The 17,718-nt window shown below is 47.8% G+C and overlaps 1 protein-coding gene across 3 annotated transcripts in view; it reads left to right on the top strand.

The window, feature by feature from the left end:
* The window catches only part of znf362 (zinc finger protein 362), a 31,559-nt gene extending 16,704 nt beyond the window's left edge, over positions 1-14,855 (top strand). For 2 of the 3 annotated variants that reach the window (XM_031905173.1, XM_031905174.1), the window contains 7 exons: positions 3,711-3,774; positions 4,879-5,125; positions 5,384-5,705; positions 9,018-9,242; positions 10,387-10,465; positions 12,160-12,318; positions 14,158-14,854. In XM_031905173.1, coding sequence (XP_031761033.1) covers positions 3,712-3,774; positions 4,879-5,125; positions 5,384-5,705; positions 9,018-9,242; positions 10,387-10,465; positions 12,160-12,318; positions 14,158-14,274 — 1,212 coding nt within the window. In that variant the 5' untranslated portion in view covers position 3,711 and the 3' untranslated portion in view covers positions 14,275-14,854. 3 annotated transcript variants of the gene reach the window in all.
* The last annotated feature ends 2,863 nt before the right edge of the window (positions 14,856-17,718 follow it).

Here is a 17,718-nt window from a genome sequence, read left to right as displayed (position 1 = left end):
GACAATGACCCAAAACCCACCAGCAAATCCACCTCTGAATGGCTGAAGAAAAACAAAATGAAGACTTTGGAGTGGCCTAGTCACAGTCCTGACCTGAATCCTATTGAGATGTTGTGGCATGACCTTAAAAAGGCGGTTCATGCTAGAAAACCCTCAAATAAAGCTGAATTACAACAATTCTGCAAAGATGAGTGGGCCAAAATTCCTCCAGAGCGCTGTAAAAGACTCGTTGCAAGTTATCGCAAACGCTTGATTGCAGTTATTGCTGCTAAGGGTGGCCCAACCAGTTATTAGGTTCAGGGGGCAATTACTTTTTCACACAGGGCCATGTAGGTTTGGATTTTTTTTCTCCCTAAATAATAAAAACCCTCATTTAAAAACTGCATTTTGTGTTTACTTGTGTTATCTTTGACTAATAGTTAAATGTGTTTGATGATCAGAAACATTTTGTGTGACAAACATGCAAAAGAATAAGAAATCAGGAAGGGGGCAAATAGTTTTTCACACCACTGTATATATATACAGGATATCTGCAGAGCAGTGTGTGTGTGTGTGTGTGTATATATATATATACGGGATATCTGCAGAGCAGTGTGTGTGTGTGTGTGTGTATATATATATATACGGGATATCTGCAGAGCAGTGTGTGTGTGTGTGTGTGTGTGTGTATATATATATACAGGATATCTGCAGAGCAGTGTGTGTGTGTGTGTGTGTGTGTTTGTGTATATACAGTGGTGTGAAAAACTATTTGCCCCCTTCCTGATTTCTTATTCTTTTGCATGTTTGTCACACAAAATGTTTCTGATCATCAAACACATGTAACTATTAGTCAAAGATAACACAAGTAAACACAAAATGCAGTTTTTAAATGAGGGTTTTTATTATTTAGGGAGAAAAAAAATCCAAACCTACATGGCCCTGTGTGAAAAAGTAATTGCCCCCTGAACCTAATAACTGGTTGGGCCACCCTTAGCAGCAATAACTGCAATCAAGCGTTTGCGATAACTTGCAACGAGTCTTTTACAGCGCTCTGGAGGAATTTTGGCCCACTCATCTTTGCAGAATTGTTGTAATTCAGCTTTATTTGAGGGTTTTCTAGCATGAACCGCCTTTTTAAGGTCATGCCACAACATCTCAATAGGATTCAGGTCAGGACTTTGACTAGGCCACTCCAAAGTCTTCATTTTGTTTTTCTTCAGCCATTCAGAGGTGGATTTGCTGGTGGGTTTTGGGTCATTGTCCTGCTGCAGCACCCAAGATCGCTTCAGCTTGAGTTGACGAACAGATGGCCGGACATTCTCCTTCAGGATTTTTTGGTAGACAGTAGAATTCATGGTTCCATCTATCACAGCAAGCCTTCCAGGTCCTGAAGCAGCAAAACAACCCCAGACCATCACACTACCACCACCATATTTTACTGTTGGTATGATGTTCTTTTTCTGAAATGCTGTGTTACTTTTACGCCAGATGTAACGGGACACGCACCTTCCAAAAAGTAAAGAAAACTTTTGTCTCGTCGGTCCACAAGGTATTTTCCCAAAAGTCTTGGCAATCATTGAGATGTTTTTTAGCAAAATTGAGACGAGCCATAATGTTCTTTTTGCTTAAAAGTGGTTTGCGCCTTGGAAATCTGCCATGCAGGCCGTTTTTGCCCAGTCTCTTTCTTATGGTGGAGTCGTGAACACTGACCTTAATTGAGGCAAGTGAGGCCTGCAGTTCTTTAGATGTTGTCCTGGGGTCTTTTGTGGCCTCTCGGATGAGTTGTCTCTGCGCTCTTGGGGTAATTTTGGTCGGCCGGCCACTCCTGGGAAGGTTCCCCACTGTTCCATGTTTTTGCCATTTGTGGATAATGGCTCTCACTGTGGTTCGCTGGAGTCCCAAAGCTTTAGAAATGGCTTTATAACCTTTACCAGACTGATAGATCTCAATTACTTTTGTTCTCATTTGTTCCTGAATTTCTTTGGATCTTGGCATGATGTGTAGCTTTTGAGGGGCTTTTGGGCTACTTCTCTGTGTCAGGTAGCTCCTATTTAAGTGATTTCTTGATTGAAACAGGTGTGGCAGTAATCAGGCCTGCGGGTGACTACACAAATTGAACTCAGGTGGGATAAACCACAGTTAAGTTATTTTTTAACAAGGGGGGCAATCACTTTTTCACACAGGGCCATGTAGATTTGGAGTTTTTTTTCTCCCTTAAAGAGATACTGACACCAGAAATGAAACCTTTTTTTACATCTATCATAACATTGTCTTTGCATGAGCTTTATAATTTTGCCATAAAAGTATTTCCTGATGCTTTTCCATTCCTTATCTGATCCCTCATTTTCTTCTATGAGGGGGCGGCCATATTTGTGCAGCAGTAGTCCGTTAGCATTAAAAGCTATAACTGACAGATTGAGCAGGGACAGTCAGGTTGGCAAAACAGTCAGGTTTAAGGCAACAATTACTTACAAAACTAGCTCTAACAGTGGAAAAAGATCAACATGACCTATAGGTAACTTTTTATGTAGATTCATAATTTGAAAAGTCGTTTTTTTCTTGTCAGTATCACTTTAATAACGTAAACCTTCATTTAAAAACTGCATTTTGTGTTCAATTATGTTATCTTTGACTAATAGTTAACGGTTTTTGATGAGCAGAAACATTTTGTGTGACAAACATGCAAAAGAATAAGAAACCAGGAAGGGGGCAAATAGTTTTTCACACCACTGTATATATATATATATATATATATATATATATATATATATATATATATATATATATATATATATATATATATATATATATATATATATATATATATATATATATATATATATATATATATATATATATATACAGGATATCTGCAGAGCAGTGTGTGTGTGTGTGTGTGTATATATATATACATTTTGCAAAAATTCTATTTTATCATGGGAGTCGGAACTCATGAAGGACGTGCACTCATGAAGGACGTGCACCACATATATATATACGGGATATCTGCAGAGCAGTGCTTGTACAGAGCTCTGATTCTCTGTACTTCCTGCTCCGTGGCTGCTCTCTTTCCCATGGTCAGGCAGGAACCCCCCCCCTGGGTAAGTGAATCCAATCTCCCCCCAGTACTTACCCAGGTACAGAGCTCTGATTCTCTGTACTTCCTGCTCCTGGGCTGCTCTCTTTCCCATGGTCAGGCAGGAACCCCCCCTGGGTAAGTGAATCCAATCTCCCCCCAGTACTTACCCAGGTACAGAGCTCTGATTCTCTGTACTTCCTGCTTCTGGGCTGCTCTCTTTCCCATGGTCAGGCAGGAACCTCCCCCTGGGTAAGTGAATCCAATCTCCCCCCAGTACTTACCCAGGTACAGAGCTCTGATTCTCTGTACTTCCTGCTCCTGGGCTGCTCTCTTTCCCATGGTCAGACAGGAACCTCCCCCTGGGTAAGTGAATCCAATCTCCCCCCAGTACTTACCCAGGTACAGAGCTCTGATTACCCAGGTACAGAGATCTGAGGTTCCTGTCGGACCATGGGAAAGAGAGCAGCCCAGGAGCAGGAAGTACAGAGACTCAGAAGCAATGAATATATAAGTGGCAGCACAGACTGAGTGTAATAGCGCTGTATGGAACACAGGCTATAGTGTGGGTCGGTTTATGTGCTGTTACTACCCGTTACCAATAGGTGGCACTGTATGTTTGGACCCACTAACCCTATTGCTCTCCCTGCAGGATGGCGGAACCTCGCTTTAACAATCCATATTTTTGGCCTCCACCTCCGACCATGCCCAGCCAGGTAAGCAAGCAGGAACTGAACCCTGACTCTAAACTTGATGATACGTGTCTGTGTGTGTTACCCTAGGGCAATACTGTAGCTACTTACCCCCCCAAGCAGCAACCCCCCCACCCTGCCTCTCTCTGGCCTGGGAATCCCTATGCTCTCTGCTTACTCTTAAGCGCATGTTGATATTATTTTTCCTATATTTCATTGGGTTTATTTGTATCTAGGCACTCTGCTTTTCCTCTTCTATTTAGCAGCTTTCCAATGGGGGTCACTGACCCCGGCAGCCAAACCCTATTGCTCTGTGAGGCTCCAGTTTTATTGTTATTGTTACTTCTGTATCTCTCTATTCAGCCCCTCCCCTATTCATTTACCAGCCTCTCAATCAAACCACTCCCTGGTTGCTAAGGAAATTTGGACATTAGCAACCATAAAACTCCAAACTGTAGAGCTGCTGAGCAAAAAGTGAAATAACTGAAAAACTACAACAAAATGAAGACCAATTGCAAATATTACTCTCTACATCATACTAAAAGGTAACTCAAAGGGGAATTACATCTTAAAAATGCCCCCTGGTTGTTAGGGTCAGTGACCCCTTTAAACTGAAAGTAGATTAAATGTAAGGCAAGATTTATCTTTTGTCTTTTATATGAAGTTTTAGTAGGATGTAGAGAGTAATATTCTGAGACAATTTGCAATTGGTCTTCATTTTTTTATATGTAGTTTTTCCGTTATTTCACTTTGTTCAGCAGCTCTGCAGTTTGGAGTTTCAGCAGCTATCTGGTTGCTAGGGTCCAAATTACCTTAGCAACTAGGGAGTGGTTTGGATGAGAGACTGGAATATGAATAGGGGAGGGGCTGAATAGAAAGATAAGGAATAAAAAGTACCAATAACAATAAAACTGGAGCCTCACAGAGCAATAGGGTTTGGCTGCCGGGGTCAGTGACCCCCATTGAAAGCTGCAAAGAGGCAGAAGAAGGGAAATAGATCAGAAACTATAACAAATGAGAGCAGCCCAGGAGCCACTGAGAATCTGGAGGGGGGGTCCTGTCGGCCATGTTGGACTCATTGCCTCCTCACTGGACTGCCACTGCCACTCACTGTTCCTCCCTGTGCAGCTGGATAACCTGGTGCTAATCAATAAGATCAAGGAACAACTGATGGCCGAGAAGATCCGACCTCCTCATTTGCCGCCCACTTCCGTCCCTTCCCAGCAGCCTCTGCTGATCCCCCCGTCGCCCGCCGAGACCAGCCAGTCTGTCATGTCCCTGCAGAAGCTCCAGCAAATCCCGGGGCTGCACCCTCAAGCGGTTCCTCAGCCGGACGTGGCGCTGCATGCGCGGCCCGCTACCAGCACTATCACTGGTACTGTATACGTGGGCATTGGGGCGGGAAGCGGGTATTTCCCTGCCAGCCGTCGCTCTCAGAATACTAATCAGGGTCGGCCATTTTGTGCAGGGGAAGGTCTCTTGGCCCGGGGCAGTTGGGGCTCAGGGTAAGGTTAGGGGGGTGTAATTAGTCAGTGTTATATGATATTTAATTTATAGCTCTTGTTTCCCCTTTATTGCTCTATGTGGGAATTCTGGCCCATCTCCGCTGACTGTTCTCTCCTTACAATCCCAGGCCTGGGCCTGTCATCCTCCCGCAGTATTGTCAGCACTTCCGAGTCCGGCACGGGCACCAGCAGCATTACCCCCTCCACTCCCACCTCCAGCAGCCAGACCCGGCTCATCGCTACGTCCCCCACGCTCATCTCAGGGATCACAAGTGCCCCCACTCTGGACTCCCTTAAGACCATCCAGGGACACAGCCTCTTGGGACCCACAAAGCCTGAGAGGGGGCGCAAGAAAATCAAAGCAGAGAACCCGCCGGGGCCCCCGGTTCTTGTCGTCCCATACCCCATCCTGGCCTCCGGAGATATTGGGAAAGAAGGAAAAACTTACAGGTTTGAGGGGGGAAATGTACTAAAAGGGGCAGGAGCGGGAGGGGTTCTATAGCAACGGTAAGAACTGGGGGTGTGTGGCACGGGGGGTGCCTTATTCTGGGAACTAACTAACCTAGTCAGATGGGCCACACTCTTACTCTAACCTGCCTCCTGTAGTACTAGTATTAGTTATGTCTGGCCCTAGTAACCTAGTCAGATGGGCCACACTCTTACTCTAACCTGCCTCCTGTAGTACTAGTATTAGTTATGTCTGGCCCTAGTAACCTAGTCAGATGGGCCACGCTCTTACTCTAACCTGCCTCCTGTAGTACTAGTATTAGTTATGTCTGGCCCTAGTAACCTAGTCAGATGGGCCACGCTCTTACTCTAACCTGCCTCCTGTAGTACTAGTATTAGTTATGTCTGGCTCTAGTAACCTAGTCAGATGGGACACAGTGTAATGCCACGCTCTTACTCTAACCTGCCTCCTGTAGTACTAGTATTAGTTATGTCTGGCTCTAGTAACCTAGTCAGATGGGACTCAGTATAAATGCCACGCTCTTACTCTAACCTGCCTCCTGTAGTACTAGTATTAGTTATGTCTGGCTCTAGTAACCTAGTCAGATGGGACACAGTGTAAGTGCCATGCTCTTACTCTAACGTGCCTCCTGTAGTACTAGTATTAGTTATGTCTGGCTCTAGTAACCTAGTCAGATGGGACACAGTGTAAGTGCCATGCTCTTACTCTAACCTGACTCCTGTAGTACTAGTATTAGTTATGTCTGGCTCTAGTAACCTAGTCAGATGAGACTCAGTATAAATGCCACGCTCTTACTCTAACCTGCCTCCTGTAGTACTAGTATTAGTTATGTCTGGCTCTAGTAACCTAGTCAGATGGGACACAGTGTAAGTGCCATGCTCTTACTCTAACGTGCCTCCTGTAGTACTAGTATTAGTTATGTCTGGCTCTAGTAACCTAGTCAGATGGGACACAGTGTAAGTGCCACGCTCTTACTCTAACCTGACTCCTGTAGTACTAGTATTAGTTATGTCTGGCTCTAGTAACCTAGTCAGATGGGACTCAGTATAAATGCCACGCTCTTACTCTAACCTGCCTCCTGTAGTACTAGTATTAGTTATGTCTGGCTCTAGTAACCTAGTCAGATGGGACACAGTATAAGTGCCACGCTCTTACTCTAACCTGCCTCCTGTAGTACTAGTATTAGTTATGTCTGGCTCTAGTAACCTAGTCAGATGGGACACAGTATAAGTGCCACGCTCTTACTCTAACCTGCCTCCTGTAGTACTAGTATTAGTTATGTCTGGCTCTAGTAACCTAGTCAGATGGGACACTGTAAGTGCCACGCTCTTACTCTAACCTGCCTCCTGTAGTACTAGTATTAGTTATGTTAGTTATGTCTGGCTCTAGTAACCTAGTCAGATGGGACACTGTAAGTGCCACGCTCTTACTCTAACCTGCCTCCTGTAGTACTAGTATTAGTTATGTCTGGCTCTAGTAACCTAGTCAGATGGGACACAGTGTAAGTGCCACGCTCTTACTCTAACCTGCCTCCTGTAGTACTAGTATTAGTTATGTCTGGCTCTAGTAACCTAGTCAGATGGGACACAGTGTAATGCCACGCTCTTACTCTAACCTGCCTCCTGTAGTACTAGTATTAGTTATGTCTGGCTCTAGTAACCTAGTCAGATGGGACATAGTGTAAGTGCCACGCTCTTACTCTAACCTGCCTCCTGTAATACTAGTATTAGTTATGTCTGGCTCTAGTAACCTAGTCAGATGGGACACAGTGTAAGTGCCACGCTCTTACTCTAACCTGACTCCTGTAGTACTAGTATTAATTATATCTGGCTCTAGTAACCTAGTCAGAAGGGACTCAGTATAAATACCACGCTCTTACTCTAACCTGCCTCCTGTAGTACTAGTATTAGTTATGTCTGGCTCTAGTAACCTAGTCAGATGGGACACAGTATAAGTGCCACGCTCTTACTCTAACCTGCCTCCTGTAGTACTAGTATTAGTTATGTCTGGCTCTAGTAACCTAGTCAGATGGGACACAGTATAAGTGCCACGCTCTTACTCTAACCTGCCTCCTGTAGTACTAGTATTAGTTATGTCTGGCTCTAGTAACCTAGTCAGATGGGACACTGTAAGTGCCACGCTCTTACTCTAACCTGCCTCCTGTAGTACTAGTATTAGTTATGTTAGTTATGTCTGGCTCTAGTAACCTAGTCAGATGGGACACTGTAAGTGCCACGCTCTTACTCTAACCTGCCTCCTGTAGTACTAGTATTAGTTATGTCTGGCTCTAGTAACCTAGTCAGATGGGACACAGTGTAAGTGCCACGCTCTTACTCTAACCTGCCTCCTGTAGTACTAGTATTAGTTATGTCTGGCTCTAGTAACCTAGTCAGATGGGACACAGTGTAATGCCACGCTCTTACTCTAACCTGCCTCCTGTAGTACTAGTATTAGTTATGTCTGGCTCTAGTAACCTAGTCAGATGGGACATAGTGTAAGTGCCACGCTCTTACTCTAACCTGCCTCCTGTAATACTAGTATTAGTTATGTCTGGCTCTAGTAACCTAGTCAGATGGGACACAGTGTAAGTGCCACGCTCTTACTCTAACCTGACTCCTGTAGTACTAGTATTAATTATATCTGGCTCTAGTAACCTAGTCAGAAGGGACTCAGTATAAATACCACGCTCTTACTCTAACCTGCCTCCTGTAGTACTAGTATTAGTTATGTCTGGCTCTAGTAACCTAGTCAGATGGGACACAGTATAAGTGCCACGCTCTTACTCTAACCTGCCTCCTGTAGTACTAGTATTAGTTATGTCTGGCTCTAGTAACCTAGTCAGATGGGACACAGTATAAGTGCCACGCTCTTACTCTAACCTGCCTCCTGTAGTACTAGTATTAGTTATGTCTGGCTCTAGTAACCTAGTCAGATGGGACATAGTGTAAGTGCCATGCTCTTACTCTAACCTGCCTCCTGTAGTACTAGTATTAGTTATGTCTGGCTCTAGTAACCTAGTCAGATGGGCTACACTCTTACTCTAACCTGCCTCCTGTAGTACTAGTATTAGTTATGTCTGGCTCTAGTAACCTAGTCAGATGGGACACAGTATAAGTGCCACGCTCTTACTCTAACCTGCCTCCTGTAGTACTAGTATTAGTTATGTCTGGCTCTTTAACTTTGGAAACTGTGTATTTCAGAGCTTTCTGGATAAGGGGTTCCCAGCAATAAATAATATGGGGCTTTTGGTTAAAGTTCTTAATACAACTGATTTTCCTTTCCTTTATATGTAGGTGCAAAGTCTGCCCTTTGACCTTCTTTACCAAATCAGAAATGCAGATCCATTCGAAATCCCATACGGAGGCCAAACCCCACAAGTGCCCGCATTGCTCCAAATCCTTTGCCAATGCTTCCTACCTAGCTCAGCATCTGCGCATCCACCTCGGCGTCAAGCCTTATCACTGCTCCTACTGTGAGAAATCCTTCCGCCAACTCTCTCATCTCCAGCAGCACACCAGGTATGGGGGGCACTGCCCCAAGTGGAACATGTTGGCATAGAAGGTCAGGGAACACTGAGGAGGTTGGGGTGGGTGCACTGAATAGGATAGGGCATGGTCAGGCAGGACCCCCCCTCCCGGTAAGTGAATCCAATCTCCCCCCAGTACTTACCCAGGTACAGAGCTCTGATTCTCTGTACTTCCTGCTCCTGGGCTGCTCTCTTTCCCATGGTCAGGCAGGAACCTCCCCCTGGGTAAGTGAATCCAATCTCCCCCCAGTACTTACCCAGGTACAGAGCTCTGATTCTCTGTACTTCCTGCTCCTGGGCTGCTCTCTTTCCCATGGTCAGGCAGGAACCTCCCCCCTGGGTAAGTGAATCCAATCTCCCCCCAGTACTTACACAGGTACAGAGCTCTGATTCTCTGTAGTTCCTGCTCCTGGGCTGCTCTCTTTCCAATGGTCAGGCAGGACCTCCCCCTGGGTAAGTGAATCCAATCTCCCCCCAGTACTTACCCAGGTACAGAGCTCTGATTCTCTGTACTTCCTGCTCCTGGGCTGCTCTCTTTCCCATGGTCAGGCAGGAACCTCCCCCTGGGTAAGTGAATCCAATCTCCCCCCAGTACTTACCCAGGTACAGAGCTCTGATTCTCTGTACTTCCTGCTCCTGGGCTGCTCTCTTTCCCATGGTCAGGCAGGAACCTCCCCCTGGGTAAGTGAATCCAATCTCCCCCCAGTACTTACCCAGGTACAGAGCTCTGATTCTCTGTAGTTCCTGCTCCTGGGCTGCTCTCTTTCCAATGGTCAGGCAGGACCTCCCCCCCGGTAAGTAAATCCAATCTCCCCCCAGTACTTACCCAGGTACAGAGCTCTGATTCTCTGTACTTCCTGCTCCTGGGCTGCTCTCTTTCCCATGGTCAGGCAGGAACCTCCCCCTGGGTAAGTGAATCCAATCTCCCCCCAGTACTTACCCAGGTACAGAGCTCTGATTCTCTGTACTTCCTGCTCCTGGGCTGCTCTCTTTCCCATGGTCAGGCAGGAACCTCCCAGCAGGTAAGTAAACCCGGTCCTGCCCAGCCTGGTAAATAGAATTGCCCAGGAGCAGGAAGAAAATGAAGTGTCAAAATGAATTTTTAAAATGCAGTTTCTCTCTGCTTTACCTTAAAGGATCCACACCGGTGACCGACCATACAAGTGCCCGCAGCCTGGCTGTGAGAAGGCTTTCACTCAACTCTCCAACCTGCAGGTCAGTCTCATCCTATGAGGAAACCCAGCAACGCCAACACAGTTCTACTGCCAGCCTGGGAGTTGGGTAACACTATGGCACCTCCTACCCATATGTATAAATACAAATATACAGAGAAGGAATGTTCTGGGCACACAATAAGCTGTACCCCCATACTGTACTGTCTAAGGGAACGCTATGGCACCCCCTACCCATATGTATAAATACAAATATACAGAGAAGGAATGTTCTGGGCACACAATAAGCTGTACCCCCATACTGTACTGTCTAAGGGAAACACTATGGCACCTCCTACCCATATGTATAAATACAAATATACAGAGAGGGAATGTTCTGGGCACACAATAAGCTGTACCCCCATACTGTACTGTCTAAGGGAAACACTATGGCACCCCCTCCCATATGTATAAATACAAATATACAGAGAGGGAATGTTCTGGGCACACAATAAGCTGTACCCCCATACTGTACTGTCTAAGGGAAACACTATGGCACCCCCTCCCATATGTATAAATACAAATATACAGAGAGGGAATGTTCTGGGCACACAATAAGCTGTACCCCCATACTGTACTGTCTAATGGAAACACTATGGCACCCCCTACCCATGTGTATAAATACAAATATACAGAGAAGGAATGTTCTGGGCACACAATAAGCTGTACCCCCATACTGTACTGTCTAAGGGAACGCTATGGCACCCCCTACCCATATGTATAAATACAAATATACAGAGAAGGAATGTTCTGGGCACACAATAAGCTGTACCCCCATACTGTACTGTCTAAGGGAAACACTATGGCACCCCCTACCCATATGTATAAATACAAATATACAGAGAAGGAATGTTCTGGGCACACAATAAGCTGTACCCCCATACTGTACTGTCTAAGGGAAACACTATGGCACCCCCTACCCATATGTATAAATACAAATATACAGAGAGGGAATGTTCTGGGCACACAATAAGCTGTACCCCCATACTGTACTGTCTAAGGGAAACACTATGGCACCCCCTACCCATATGTATAAATACAAATATACAGAGAAGGAATGTTCTGGGCACACAATAAGCTGTACCCCCATACTGTACTGTCTAAGGGAAACACTATGGCACCTCCTACCCATATGTATAAATACAAATATACAGAGAAGGAATGTTCTGGGCACACAATAAGCTGTACCCCCATACTGTACTGTCTAAGGGAAACACTATGGCACCCCCTACCCATATGTATAAATACAAATATACAGAGAAGGAATGTTCTGGGCACACAATAAGCTGTACCCCCATACTGTACTGTCTAAGGGAAACACTATGGCACCCCCTACCCATATGTATAAATACAAATATACAGAGAAGGAATGTTCTGGGCACACAATAAGCTGTACCCCCATACTGTACTGTCTAAGGGAAACACTATGGCACCCCCTACCCATATGTATAAATACAAATATACAGAGAAGGAATGCTCTGGGCTCCTTGCACGAGGGAATATTTTCCATATATCCTCTTGATTAAAGATGAGTGCAAGGGGGATTCCTTTAATTCCAGTTATTTGCTAATTATGCCTTTTTAATATGTTTCAGAGGAAAAACTGAAATCAGGACAATTTGGCCTTTGATTTTCACGCAGTTGAGAGGCCTGTGATTTGCTTTTGGGCTTTGAACTGTTTTGTGTTCTCTCTGCTCAGTCTCACCAGCGACAGCACAACAAGGACAAACCCTACAAATGCCCCAACTGCTACCGAGCCTACACCGACTCCGCCTCCCTGCAGATCCACCTCTCGGCCCATGCAATCAAGCACGCCAAGGCCTACTGCTGCAGCATGTGTGGGAGGGCATACACGTCTGTGAGTATGGGGCTCCCTTCCCCTATAGCTGGGGGGGGGGGTAATAAAGGAGTAAGGCATACGTGTGCAATGTTGGGCATTTACCCCAAAGCTATTTTTTGGTTCATTTTCCCCCTGTTAAAGTCAGGGCCCTCCCCTTTTAGCAGGCTTCCATTCGGGGCCTTCCCTTTTAGTGAGTGGCTAGTCAGGGCCCTCTGCTTTTAGTAAGTGGCTAGTTAGGGCCCTACCCTTTTAGTAAGTGGCTAGTCAGGGCCCTCCCCTTTTAGTAAGTGGCTAGTCAGGGCCCTACCCTTTTAGTAAGTGGCTAGTCAGGGTCCTACCAATTTAGCAGGCTGCCAGTTGGGGCCCTCCCCTTTTAGTAAGTGGCTAGTCAGGGCCCTCCCCTTTTAGTAAGTGGCTAGTCAGGGTCCTCCCCTTTTAGCAGGCTGCCAGTTGGGGCCCTCCCCTTTTAGTAAGTGGTTAGTCAGGGCCCTCCAATTTTAGCAGGCTGCCAGTTGGGGCCCTCCCCTTTTAGTAAGTGGCTAGTCAGGGCCCTCCCATTTTAGCAGGCTGCCAGTTTGGGCCCTACCCTTTTAGTAAGTGGCTAGTCAGGGCCCTCCCATTTTAGCAGGCTGCCAGTTTGGGCCCTACCCTTTTAGTAAGTGGTTAGTCAGGGCCCTCCCCTTTTAGCAGGCTGCCAGTTGGGGCACTCCCCTTTTATTAAGTGGCTTGTCAGGGCCCTCCCCTTTTACTAAGTGGCTAGTCAGGGCCCTCCCCTTTTATTAAGTGGCTTGTCAGGGCCCTCCCCTTTTACTAAGTGGCTAGTCAGGGCCCTCCCCTTTTATTAAGTGGCTTGTCAGGGCCCTCCCCTTTTACTAAGTGGCTAGTCAGGGCCCTCCCCTTTTATTAAGTGGCTTGTCAGGGCCCTCCCCTTTTACTAAGTGGCTAGTCAGGGCCCTCCCCTTTTATTAAGTGGCTTGTCAGGGCCCTCCCCTTTTACTAAGTGGCTAGTCAGGGCCCTCCCCTTTTATTAAGTGGCTTGTCAGGGCCCTCCCCTTTTACTAAGTGGCTAGTCAGGGCCCTCCCCTTTTATTAAGTGGCTTGTCAGGGCCCTCCCCTTTTACTAAGTGGCTAGTCAGGGCCCTTCCCTTTTAGCAGGCTTCCAGTTGGGGCCGTCCCATTTTAGTAAGTGGCCAGTTGGGGCCCTCCCCATGAAGCAGACAGGCAGTCGGGGTCCTCCCCATGAAGCAGACAGGCAGTCGGGGCCCTCCCCATGAAGCAGACAGGCAGTCGGGGTCCTCCCCATGAAGCAGACAGGCAGTCGGGGTCCTCCCCATGAAGCAGGCAGGCAGTCGGGGCCCTCCCCATGAAGCAGACAGGCAGTCGGGGCCCTCCCCATGAAGCAGACAGGCAGTCGGGGCCCTCCCCATGAAGCAGACAGGCAGTCGGGGTCCTCCCCATGAAGCAGACAGGCAGTCGGGGTCCTCCCCATGAAGCAGACAGGCAGTCGGGGCCCTCCCCATGAAGCAGACAGGCAGTCGGGGCCCTCCCCATGAAGCAGACAGGCAGTCGGGGCCCTCCCCATGAAGCAGACAGGCAGTCGGGGTCCTCCCCATGAAGCAGACAGGCAGTCGGGGTCCTCCCCATGAAGCAGGCAGCCAATTGCATTCTGCACTTTTTACACTGTGTGGGGCATTTTGAATGTGCCCTATGATCTGTGAAGTTCATGGGTTCAAGCTCCCCCCCCATGGGTGGCACGCCTGTAGGGTTCATGTATGTGCTGAGCCAGGCCATGTGACTGCTGATATTATGGGTAATGCTGACTTCCCTCTGTTCCTGTGTCTCCCCCCCCCCCCCCAGGAGACCTACCTGATGAAGCACATGTCCAAGCATACAGTAGTCGAGCACCTCGTTAACCACCATTCCCCGCAGAGGAACGAGTCTCCGGGGATCCCAGTGCGGATTTCGCTCATCTAAAAAGAACATTGAAACCAACGTAGGGCGCAGCAGCCATTCGCTCCCTCTTCCAGCCCCCTTCATACTCCATATTGCCCTGCCGGGAGCACCCAGGCGAGGAGAGGGCGGCTTGGGAAACCAAGAGCAGCTGGACTGTCAGTTCCCCTGGAATCTGATCTCTTGGGCACACGTTGGACAGCGCTGCGCAGTGTTTCAGCAACCGGATTGGTTCCTTGAGAGCTTTCAGATTCTATGGTATTTGTCCCATCTCTTCACATTGCAGCCCCCCCGGATGTTCTTCTGAGGGTCTCTCTGCCATTGGAATTACAAGCATTTCATTTTGGTCCCTTGTGGAACACGTAAGCTTTTGATTGGACGTCAGAAACTTCTGGCTGACGTATGAGGCGCAGCCTGTATGAGAGGGTCCCTGCCTCCTGGAGTGGGTCCGTCTGTAACTGTTTGGCCGACCCATTTAGGTGGTGCCAAACCCCCCAGCTGAGCACTTTGAATCTTTCACCTTTTATATCGGTTTATTTTTTCCCCCCTGACATTTTTTTATCCTCCCATTTTTTTACATACAAGAAAACAATTAAAAAAAAAAACAAAAAAAAATCCTATTTATTGGCCAAGAATTTGGTGCTGCTAATCGGGGAGATTCAAGGAGCAAACTCATAAACTGAGAGGGGGAACGGACTTGGGCCGGGGTTCTGCGGGGTGCCCGCCGACAGTCTCGCTCTAGTTCTTCCTCCGCCGAAAGGGCAAAGCAATGGGCGTCTGGTTACTGCCCCCCCCCCCAATTAGCGTCTACCTTTATTAGTATTAACGAGTTCCGCCTCCAACGCTGGGGGCACCGCTAGGAACGTGACCAAATGAAAGTGAGGCTCTTCATGTGATCGGCCACATCGTCTCATTAGCGCAATTAGCACTTAAAGCAACAGTAGATATTTGCACACACGTGCGGTTGGGGGGTAGTGATCCTTGTGTGGGCGTGGCTACCGTGTTTATAGGCCATTATAGGAAGCCGGTGGTGCCGCCGGTGCCCAGTTGTGAGCCGAGCAACCCGGCCAAGTGCTTGTGTTTCCCTGGCCTATCGCGCGCTCAGTCAGGTTAGTCAGCAGCACTCATGGTTTTTCCGCTCACTGCCAGCTTCTCCCATAATCCCCCCCACCCCATACTGTGTGAAATTGCGGCATTGCCCCCGGAGGCAGTTATTAGCAAGTAGAGCTTCTCTATTTTTGAAACGTAGGAGATTTTGATAAATTATTTCTACTGAGAGCCCCACTGCCCACTTGGGGCCCCTCGTGTAGGTGGCGCCTGTACCTGACTGTTTTTACAGAGAAAATGTGGCGACTTTGGCGGGTTGTTTGCGCCAGGAAAGGGGGGTGTTCTGGGAGGGGGCAGGAATGGCTCGTGCCCCACAATCTCCCTGTCACTGGCACACATGGTATATATATCTATATGTTGCACCCACATCTTAAAGGGATACTGTCATGATATTCATGGGGTTCTTTTTATTTCTTAATAGCAACTAATTCCCTCTGCCATTTAACCTTTTATTCTTGACCCAATAAATGTATTTGTAGCTGTAATATTGGTGTGTAGGCGCCAGCACTGCCCAATGGAACTGCTGTCAGATAAGTGATTGTTTCTCCTGCTCAGTGTAACTGGGGGAGTCAGGAGCAGGACTTGGGGGTTTTACTATTAAGTGCTATTCTCATATCTACCATTAGGTGGAGCCTGGGAGCTGCTATCTTGCTCCCTTTCCATTGTTCTGCTGATCGGCTGCTGGGGGTGAGGGGGGGGGGATATCACTCCAACTTGCAGCGCAGCAGTAAAGTGTGACTGAGTCTGAGCTTTCAGCCAGCGCTACACATTAGAACTGCTTTCAGCTAACCTATTGTTTCTCCTACTCCCATGTAACTGGAGGAGTCCCAAGCCGGACTTGGATTTCCTACTGTTGAGTGCACAGGTCACATGGCTGTGGCACCCTGGGAAGTGAAGGATATGGCTTAGCCCCATGGGAAATTTCAAAATTTAATAGAAAAATATCTTTATTTGAAAACCCCCCCATATTTCCCGTGACAGTATCCCTTTAATGTGACAATTATACCAGCTAATATGTAATGAGACAGGCCAGCCGCTTGGTTATGGAGCCAATTATTACCCATAATACACTGGGTGTCCCAATACTGAGCCCAATCAGCGGGCATCATGGGGATTTCCATGGAAAGTCTCCCTTATAAAGGGCCACTCACCCACAATGCCTTGCAGCATTTTGCTCATAGACACAGCAGTTCCGCCTTACTTTACGGCAGGAATTCCCAATATACAGTGAGAGTGATGTGTAATCTGTACCTGCAGACTGGGGTAGGTCCCCCCCCCACGGGAATGAAGCAATAGTCTCACTAGGCACGTTGGGTGGGTCAGTTTACCCTTTAGCTGCTGGCACTGCTGCCCGGGGGGGGGGGGGTTGAGATAAGAGCGGGGCTTTGCTGCCTGGGTGAGGGTCACTTAATGCCCAGTTACCCCTTACTGCCTGCTCCCCCCGGGCTCATCTATAGATTCTGCCCTTCATGCAATTAGCTGGTACACCCAGAGGTGCCATAGGCTATCAGTAACAGCCCGTGTGATTGGGCAGAAAGAGGCAAATTGGCCACATTGTACCCCCCTCTCTCGTGCCAAGTTTACCCATGATGCCCCCCATGTATGGTATGTAATGTGGCAGTTGCCCGACATTAGCACTTGTACCCAAACTTGCGCTTCAGCTGCCCCCGAGCCCAGTGGCCACTTATACCCCCCCACTGGCATTGATTTCATTGTTGTGGGGCTGATCCCTGACGGAACAGTGTCGCCCCCCTCGCAGCCCTGGGCAGAGGCGGTACTGCAAGTGACAGGAATCATGGGAAGCAATCCCAGCATCCCTTGCTTGTCCCCACAGGGGGCGCTACAGCCCGAGGGAGGCGTCGCTCTTCTATAAAATAGACAATCAGTTGATAGCAATTATTAACTCCCGCCGCGCCGGCACCTCTGCTGCACTTTATCAGGGCTCGGCCTACATGGAAGCCAGAGGTTAAAGGGGAAGTGCACCTCAGCTTGTATACGGAGCCCCGGGCAACTGATCCGAATGCTTCAGTTTGTGCCCCCCCCCCCGGAGTGGGCACCCATGCAAACTGCCAATGTTATATCGCCCAAGTCCATTTGTATTATTGTGTTGCTGCCCCCCCCCCCCCCAGCAGTGTTTGTTTCCCGGGGCAGTAACGCTGCCATGGATTGGCCGCTGGCACTGCCCTTGGTGCCATTTCTCGCCTAGCGGTTGGCTTATTGTGGCACTTATTTCTGATTGGCCCTGCAGTCATTTCCTAGGGCACTGCCCCCTCTGTACAGAACCCCCCCACCCCGCTGGCACAGAACGGACAAAATGACGTAGCGCCGAACGCTAACACTTATTTTTCTACACTTCTAAGC

This window comes from Xenopus tropicalis, chromosome 7, assembly GCF_000004195.4.
Source record: "Xenopus tropicalis strain Nigerian chromosome 7, UCB_Xtro_10.0, whole genome shotgun sequence".
In the NCBI taxonomy this organism is placed as follows: Eukaryota; Metazoa; Chordata; class Amphibia; order Anura; family Pipidae; genus Xenopus; species Xenopus tropicalis.
This window is presented reverse-complemented; position numbering and strand designations above follow the sequence as displayed.